The following is an 8,788-nucleotide window of genomic DNA, read 5'->3' as shown; positions in this document are numbered from 1 at the left end:
AAATGAATGCTTTTCTCAAACTTGATTTTCGGGGCCTAAAACTGAGTTTTACTACTTAGCCAAACACGTTAAATAATTGAGTTTCAGCTCAAACCAGCTTCTTCTTCCTTTTTTTTTTTTTTTTAACATCACCCTCAACCCCAAAACTGGGCCTTTGTCTCTTTTCTCAATAAAAAGTGGTTTATGTTGTTTTTATTGTTGACTTCCTAAATATTTATATCGAATTGAGATTTTTTTCAAAGCGGCACGCAAAGCAAGTATTATTTATTGCGGAAATACAAAAATAACATATTTTAATCTGCAAATAAGTTGGTCATCAACGAGTGGCTGCACTCTGCAGATAAAAAATATCTTATCCTTATCTTTCCTTAATACTATTAACTCTCTCACAATCCTATTGTTTTCTTTCTCGTCAACACAAACTAAAGCTATTATCACTCATTCCCCTTTTTAATGGAGAAAGGAAATTCGGATACATCACTACCAGTTGCCTTGATTGTCGGTGTCACGGGCATGGTAGGCTTGAGCTTGGCAGAAGCTCTGAAGAAACCAACAGAATTCTCATCATCCCCTGATGGAAAATTCCCATGGAAAGTGTATGGAGTAGCTAGGCAACCCTTGCCAACCTGGTTCCCTCCTTCTTTGCTCGACCATTTCACATCATTGGATGTCCTAGACCAAACCGATACAATCCAAAAACTCACTCCTATATCCAATCAAGTCACTCATGTCTTCTGGGTTGCCCTCCAAATTCGTGAAGCTGAAGAAGCTAATATCAGTGTGAATTCTACCATGCTAGCCAACGTACTTAATGTGCTCAAATCTGCCTCTCCTTCCAGGCTTAGGCATGTATCCTTGCAAACAGGGACAAAGCATTACATGGGTCCGATATTTGATCCTCAACTTGCAGACCAGCTTGTCCATCACGAGCCACCATTCGAGGAGCACTTGCCTAGGCTACCTTACCCCAACTTCTACTATGCTTTAGAAGATCTAGTGGCATCTTACTCACCTTCCATTTCTTATTCTGTGCATAGATCCTCTATAATAATAGGTGCATCTTCAAGAAGTTCTCATAACTGTCTGCTCACTTTATCTGTATATGCGACCATTTGTAGGCACAAAGGGCTACCTTTTAAGTATCCCGGAAGCAAATACACATGGGAGCATTTCTGTGATATGACAGATGCAAGAATACTAGCAGAGCAACATATATGGGCAGCAGTGACAGATACGGCTAAGAACCAAGCTTTTAATTGCAGCAATGGCGATGTTTTCACTTGGAAAAGCTTATGGAAGGTTCTGTGTGAGGTATTTGATGTTGAATTTGTGGATTTTGATGAGAATGAAAGTTTTGATTGGGCTGAGATGATGAAGGACAAGGGAAAAGTGTGGGATGAGATTGTTAAAAAGTATGGGCTTTTTAAGACTAAGATGGAGGATATTACTTGTTTTGATGCTACCAATATGGTGTTGCATTTGAAGCTTCAACATGTTTGTAGCATGAATAAGAGTCGTGAATTTGGTTTTTCTGGGTTTACTGATACATTCAAGAGTATTCGGATGTGGGTGGGAAGATTGAGAGACATGAAAATTATTCCTTAAAACATTTTATTGTTTTCATGTTTAATTCTGCAGAAAATTCCAGTTTCGTTGGATCATAGCTGGCTTCTTTTTTTTTTTTTTGGGTGTTCGATCTTTTGTCTCTGCTTTGGACCGACTTGGATCAAAGATGCAGTTTCAATTGATTTGTGTTATCGTTTTCTCTGGATGCTGCTTAATTATACTTTGTCTCTCGGAGTGTTACAATGCCTCCAAATTTAGTACCACTTTGGGCTTTGGTTGTGAGTTTCTGTATGAGCCATTGATGGCAATGAAAGTAGAATATAATATTAAAGTTTCTTTAATACATAAATTTGAGTATGTGATTTATCTGAAAAGTTATTGCTCCAATATATTGTGTTGTGCATCTAAGCTTTTATATTTTTGCAAGCAATAGAGTATAGACCATCCAAAGGCGTAATTAATGTATCTATTTATACATAATGATTTCACTCTTTTTTTTATGAGCCAATTTTGTTAATGATAAGAAAATAGAAAAAAATTATAAGGCAAGTTGAATCTAAGCCAACTCAATAGACCCAAAAATATATAATTTAACGAGAAAATATAATATGCAGAGTATCTTTTAATCTAGTGTGTGACATTAACCTTTGGTTCAATCATAGATATTGAAATCGTTTTTATGGCTAGTTTAAATTCTAATAAAAACCTAATAAATAAAAAGAACATCCCATGACTTTTCCTTTTTTTCTTTTTAGGAGATGAAGTGTAAGATACATCATAATTATAATAATTACAATGTGAACTAATCTAAGCTAAAGTGCATTTGCAGAGTAAAGTAATCAACATCTATGCATCCTAACAAACCAACATTATGGAATTTGAACATGGAACCTTTGGTTTCAAGGCTGAATCTTAGCTAGTTTTACCACTAGACCAACCTCTCTAGTAAGTAAAATGATTGAAGAGGAAAGAAATCTTTGATTCACATCTATAAGTTAGCTATTTGTGTCTTTGTATACAAGCTTTGACAGCTAGCTATACTTATCTCTATCAGCTATCTAGGTAACAATATGTAACAAATCATCTAGATATCTAATTTAAAATTTAAACTTAAATTAATTAAAGCAGGTTATCTTAACACGCCCCCTGAGGGATTGAAAAATATTTGCTCAACAAATAATGATGCTGCTGTTTTCCAAGTGGCTTTGTTAATACATCAGCTAATTGTGCTTCAGAGGGCACATAAGCTGGCAACACAATCTTTGCTTCCGCTTGATCACGAACTAAATGAAAATTGATTTCTATATGTTTGGTATGTTCATGAAATGCTAGATTTTTTGCTTCGTAAATAGTTGCTTGATTGTCACAATTCAAAGTTATAACCTCATCAATCTTTTTCCCAAGTTCTGCTAACAATCTTTTCATCCACAATTAAGTCAAGTCAGTCATGGCCCTACGCTCTGCCTTTATAGAGGACCTTGAAATCGTATGTTGTTTCTGTGCTTTCAGGGACACCAACTTCCATGTAAAACACAATAGCCTATAACTCACCTCCTAGATGTTGGGCACAAAGCCTAATTTGAATAACAAAAACCTTACAACTTTAACGAGCTTTTTGATGAGAATAAAATTCCTTGACATGGCAACGCTTTTAGATTCTTAAGCACTCTATAGGCAGCTTTAAGATGAATTTTTCTAGGCGAATGCATAAATTGGCGAAGAGCTTGCACAACAAAATTGATGTCAGGCCTAGTGATTATAAGATAAGTAAGCCTTCCAACCAACCACTGATAACTGGAAACAATTGCAAGAAATTCACTTTGTTAATTATCTAGCTTTAAGTTTTGCTCCATTGGAGTATTAAATGGTTTATAACCTGTCAAGCCTTGATACATGCATTTTGCATAGTTAATTAGGTTAAATTTCATGGCCATTTCATTCACTTGTTAGTCATTTTTAGTCAATTTTATTAGTTATTTAGATAGTTTTCCATAATTGTCAATTTTTGGGTTAATTTGTAATTCTGCTTTGTTTTGTAGGAAAAATGGTATTTTTGAGGGACTAAAAAGAAAATATACTAATGAGGAGTGATTCCTACAGCCAAAGATATTAAAAACAAAGCTTGAAAGTTGAAAAATGCAAGGTGGCTGAAATGTGCATAACTTGCTATATAAGTTGTGCGGTTCTGCACAAGAAGAAGAAGCAAACTCCTAAACTTGCCGAAATCTGCATAACTACTTTGCATGACTTATGCAAGTTCATGTCCTGCTTATGTAGCTTCACAGAAAACTGCATAACTTATGCAGTCTCGCACTACGCTTATGCAGCTTCACGCAGAGAGCCCAAAACTTGCCGAAAACTGCATAAGGGCTTGCATAACTTATGCAGTCCACTTATGCAGTTTCATAGAAGTCTCTAAAGCTTGAAGAAATTGCACAACCAACTTGCATAGCTTATGCAACATCACGGGAAATACCTGGAACCGCAAATTTTGCATCGAATCTGCAAAAGAAACTTTCACAACCTGTGCATCTCTTCATAATGAGTTGGCAGAAGATTTTTCTCACATGAACTTCACCTCAAACACACCATTTTAGGGCTATTTGTCAGCAAGATATAAATATGTCCTTATCTCATTTCAGAAAGAGGGGAAAAGGAGGGAAGAAAAGAGCAGCACCAGGAAAAGAGTCAGAAAAACAGAGCAAAAATGTCACCTCCATTTTTGAACCAGATTTGGAGTTTTCTTCATTTCTTCTCTATTTCCTACCTTTCTTGTATTAGGTTTCTTAATTCTTAGCTTAAATTTAAGATTTATTTCCATATTTACTTATAATTTCTTGTAATATTATGGATAATGAGTAGTTTTCATTAGATTCTAGAGTTGGGATGTAATATTTGAGATATTTTGTGGATTTTGATTGGGTAATCCATATTTTGTGGTTTTAATAAAGTTTTATTCATTTCTTGTGTGCTCAATGACATGCTTAGTGTAGGATCCCATTAAGTATTATTCTTAATTCATGGTTGAAGCACCGAAAGGAGAAAACCTTGTGATAAATAATTAAGAAATTGGACTTAATTAACTTAGATATAGAAATAGACTAAGGATTAAGAGGATTTACAGATTAATTAAGGAACTTAATAGGTCTTGATTAATTTTAACTCCACGAATGTAGGATTAGATTGATTAAGGCACTCTTTGTCTCACTTGAAAGAGTATTCAAAGGATTTAATAAATAATCTCCTTAAAACCCGTAATTCCTATAAGATTGGATAACCAATTTAAAAATCTCAAAATCGCTTGAATATGAACTCCCAAACTCCAGAATCGTCCCTTTTATCATTGTTAATTTCTAATCGAATTTAATTGCTTGCCATTTTAAATCTTGTCATATTTCAATTTGCTTATTTTAATTTGCCGCAAATTTAGTTGAATCATTACATTGTTGATTAGATTATTAATTTTGCATATATAGATTTCACACTTCAATATCTATCAATTTATTGCTTTAATTTCAAAAATAGTTCAAATTAGTCAATTTTTATATCAAAAATTCGATCATTAACACAAATCCTCATGGGAACGATATCTTTTTTATATTACTTGTACGACCCGTGCACTTGTGGTTGGGCCACATCAAGTTTTTGGCGCCGTTGCCGAGGAGTTGTTTGTTTAAGATTGAATTCTTGATTATTTTAATTGTTTATAGTTTTTTATTTTTGTTATCTTTTCATTTTGTGTTTGTTTTTTCTTTTTAGGTACTCTTAATCTTTTATGAGAAGAACTAGAAGCACAAGTGACACATCCTTATTGTTTAATCCTGAAATTGAGAAATTTTGTAGAGCTAACAAGAATGAAACCAGAAAAAGGAAAGAAGCATTGAGAGCAACTGAAATTGAAGTAGAAATGGCTGATGAAAGAGTTAGGATTGGTGGTGGTAATGCTGGAAATGATCGAAATAATGAGAATGTAGCCCAAGGTGAAGAGGTTGTAAATGCTAATGTGCCTAGGGAAAGTATGATGGATCATGCATTTTTTCAGTTTGATGACTTGAGAGAGAGTATAGCAAGACCAAGAATTGATGCAAATAGCTACAAGATGGATTTTGGGGTACTTCAAACGATTCAAAATTCCCAATTTGGAGGACATCCTTCAGAAAATCCACACACACATCTAAAGAAGTTTGCTATGATTTGTGATATGCAAAAACAACCTGGAGTATCTGATGATGCAGCAAGATTGAAGCTATTCCCATTCTCTTTGAAGGATAGAGCATTGGATTGGCTTAATTCTTTACCTCACAACTCTATTACAAATTGGGCGCAACTCACTGATGCATTTCTTGCATAATATTTTCCACCTGGAAAAACTCAAGAATTAAGGAATCAAATGATAGCTTTCAGACCAAGAGAAGATGAAACTCTCTATGAATCATGGATGAGATAGAAGGAATTAGAGAGACAATGTCTACATCATGCCATTCCAAAATGGATGATAAACCAGAATTTTTACACCAATGTTACTGCTGCAATTAGAGGGATTATTGATGCTCAAACAGGAGGAGAATTTATTATGAAGCAAGAAGATAAAGCTTATGAGCTGTTGGAAAAAATTGCAAAGAATACTCATTTTTGGAGTAATCCAAGAAGACCAGCTCCAACTCAAAAGAGGCAAGCTGCTGGAATGTATGACCTTGATCTATTCAACATGATTAATGCAAAGTTTGATGCATTTACAAATGTTTTGGCTAAGAAGATGGAAGATTTAAGTATGTTGGTTAGTTCATCATCATCATTTGGAAGTTCACAATAAGTTGCTTATGTAGAAGGAACAACTAGCTGTGGAGTAGACTATGGAGAGCAAGCTGCATATGTTGGTAATTATGGAAACAAACAAATGGGAAATCCTTACTCTCAAACTTATAATCCAGCTTGGAGGAATCATCTCAACTTTTCATGGGAAAATCAGTAAAACCAAGTCCCAAATAAGAATTTTCAACCACAACAGCAACAAGGAATTCTATATCAGCAAAATAGGCAACCATTGCCTAATTTTCAGTAGAGAAACATGAATCCTCCACTAAAACAGCAAGAGCAAGGTTCTACCACAGAAGCTTTGTTACAACAGATTCTTGCTAACCAAACTAAGCATGATGAAGAGATGAGAGAGATGAAAGCAAGGCTAGAACAGATGCAAATACATAACAGAATGTTGGAAAATCAGATTGCACAACAAGCATCTTCCTCAAGTATCAAGCCTTTTGGAAAACTTCCAAGTCAACTGGAAAACCCAAGAGAGCAGTGTCAAGCTATTACTTTAAGAAGTGGGAAGGTTGTAAACAATGAGAAGAGTGAAAGAAGTGAGAAGGGAGAAAATGAGAAAGAAATTGATGAGAGTGAAAAATAAGAAAGTGAGAAAGAAAGTGCAGAAAAAGGTAAAGAGAAAATTAAAGAGAAGGAAGAGAAGTATATACCTCTAGAGCCTTACAAGCCACAACTTCCCTTTCCACAAAGATTTCAAAAAGCTAAGCTTGATAAGCAATTTGGAAAGTTCTTAGAGGTTTTGAAGAAGCTATACATAAATGTGCCTTTCATTGATGCTCTTTCACAAATGCCCTCTTATGCAAAATTCTTAAAAGAAATTCTCTCAAACAAGAGGAGACTTGAAGACCATGAAACTGTAGCTTTGACAGAAGAATGTAGTGCCATACTCCAGAAGAAACTTCCTCCTAAGCTCAAAGACCCCAAAAGTTTTTCAATTCCATGTCATATTGGGGAGTCATGTTCTACAAAAGCTTTATGTGATCTAAGAGCTAGTGTTAGCCTTATGCCCCTTTCCATTTATGAGAAGCTCAATATGGGAGATCTTAAGCCAACCCACATTTCTCTTCAGTTAGCTGACAAATCAATTAAGTATCCTGAAGGGATTTTGGAGAATGTGCCTCTGAAGGTTGGGAAGTTCTATATACCTATTGACTTTGTCATCTTGGACATGGAAGAGGATTCTAATATCCCAATTATCTTGGGAAGGCCCTTTCTAGCTACAGCAGGAGCATTGATTGATGTTAAGGGAGAAAAATTGACTCTTAGAGTTGGTGAAGATCAATTGGTTTTCAATATTAATAACACCATGAAGAAGCATCATTCTGAAGCTGATACTTGTTTGAGAATTGATATCATTGATGAGCTTGTTAAAGAACACTTCAGAAAGAGATATCCGGAAGATCCACTTGAAAATTGCTTGGTTCATGGAGGAAGCATAGACAATGACAACCCTCATGTGGCTGCATATGCTCAACATTTAGAGGGTAGTCCACCATTCATTTCTGCTCCAGTTTTTCAACTCACACAGAAGGAAAAAGTTGAATCTAAGCAACCATCATTCAAGGAAGAAGATGCACCTAAGGTAGAACTTAAGCAACTTCCTTCTCAGCTCAGGTATGAATTTCTTGGCCCCAATGACACTTATCCAGTAATTGTAAATGCAAATTTGAGCACTTTAGAGGTTGATAAGTTGTTAAGAGTGTTGAGGCAATTTAGGAAAGTTTTAGGATACACCATAGATGACATTAAGGGAATAAGTCCACACTTTTGCATGCACAAAATTATTTTAGAAGAAAGGTGAGTCTAGTACTTGTTGTCCTATCTCAGATGACATTAAGGGAATAGATCATATATCCTATCTCAGACAGTACTTGGGTGAGTCCAGTACATGTTGTCCCTAAAAAAGGTGGAATGACAGTGGTAAAAAATGAAAATAACGAATTAATTCCCACCAGAACAGTGACTAGTTGGCGAATGTGCATAGATTACAGAAAATTAAATATTACCACTAGAAAAGATCATTTTCCACTTCCATTCATTGATCAAATGTTAGAAAGGCTGGCTAGGCATTCTTATTTTTGCTATTTAGATGGGTATTCGAGATTTTTCCAAATCCCTATCCATCCAAATGATCAAGAGAAAACCACTTTTACTTGTCCATATGGAACCTTTGCCTATAGAAGGATGCCATTTGGGTTGTGTAATGCACCAGCCACTTTTCAAAGGTGCATGATGGCAATCTTCTCAGATTTCATTGAAGATATAATGGAGGTTTTTATGGATGACTTTTCTATTTAGGGATCTTCATTTGACATATGTTTGGCTAACATTTCTAAAGTTTTGCAGTGATGTGCAGACACTAACCTTGTGTTAAACTGGGAAAAGTATCATTTCATGG

The 8,788-nt window shown here is 35.2% G+C and overlaps 1 protein-coding gene and 1 non-coding gene across 2 annotated transcripts; one reads left to right on the top strand and one right to left on the bottom strand.

The window, feature by feature from the left end:
• Positions 1-414: 414 nt before the first annotated feature.
• On the top strand, positions 415-1,915 carry LOC131180801 ((S)-8-oxocitronellyl enol synthase CYC2-like). The gene has a single exon (XM_058148523.1). It carries the CDS (start codon positions 454-456, stop codon positions 1,603-1,605), a length of 1,152 nt encoding a protein of 383 aa, XP_058004506.1. The 5' UTR covers positions 415-453; the 3' UTR covers positions 1,606-1,915.
• Positions 1,916-5,940: 4,025 nt separating this feature from the next.
• On the bottom strand, positions 5,941-6,048 carry LOC131181236 (small nucleolar RNA R71). The gene has a single exon (XR_009149862.1). It is a non-coding gene; the product is annotated as a small nucleolar RNA R71 (small nucleolar RNA).
• Between the last annotated feature and the right edge of the window lie 2,740 nt (positions 6,049-8,788).

The sequence above is a fragment of the Hevea brasiliensis genome, chromosome 6, assembly GCF_030052815.1.
Source record: "Hevea brasiliensis isolate MT/VB/25A 57/8 chromosome 6, ASM3005281v1, whole genome shotgun sequence".
NCBI classification, from domain to species: Eukaryota; Viridiplantae; Streptophyta; class Magnoliopsida; order Malpighiales; family Euphorbiaceae; genus Hevea; species Hevea brasiliensis.
Note: the sequence above shows the minus strand (reverse complement) of the source record. Positions and strands in the feature narration are given on the sequence as shown.

Excerpts from the sequence above, each read along its gene's own strand:
- LOC131180801 (XM_058148523.1), top strand. The coding sequence starts at position 454 with ATGGAGAAAGGAAATTCGGATACATCACTACCAGTTGCCTTGATTGTC.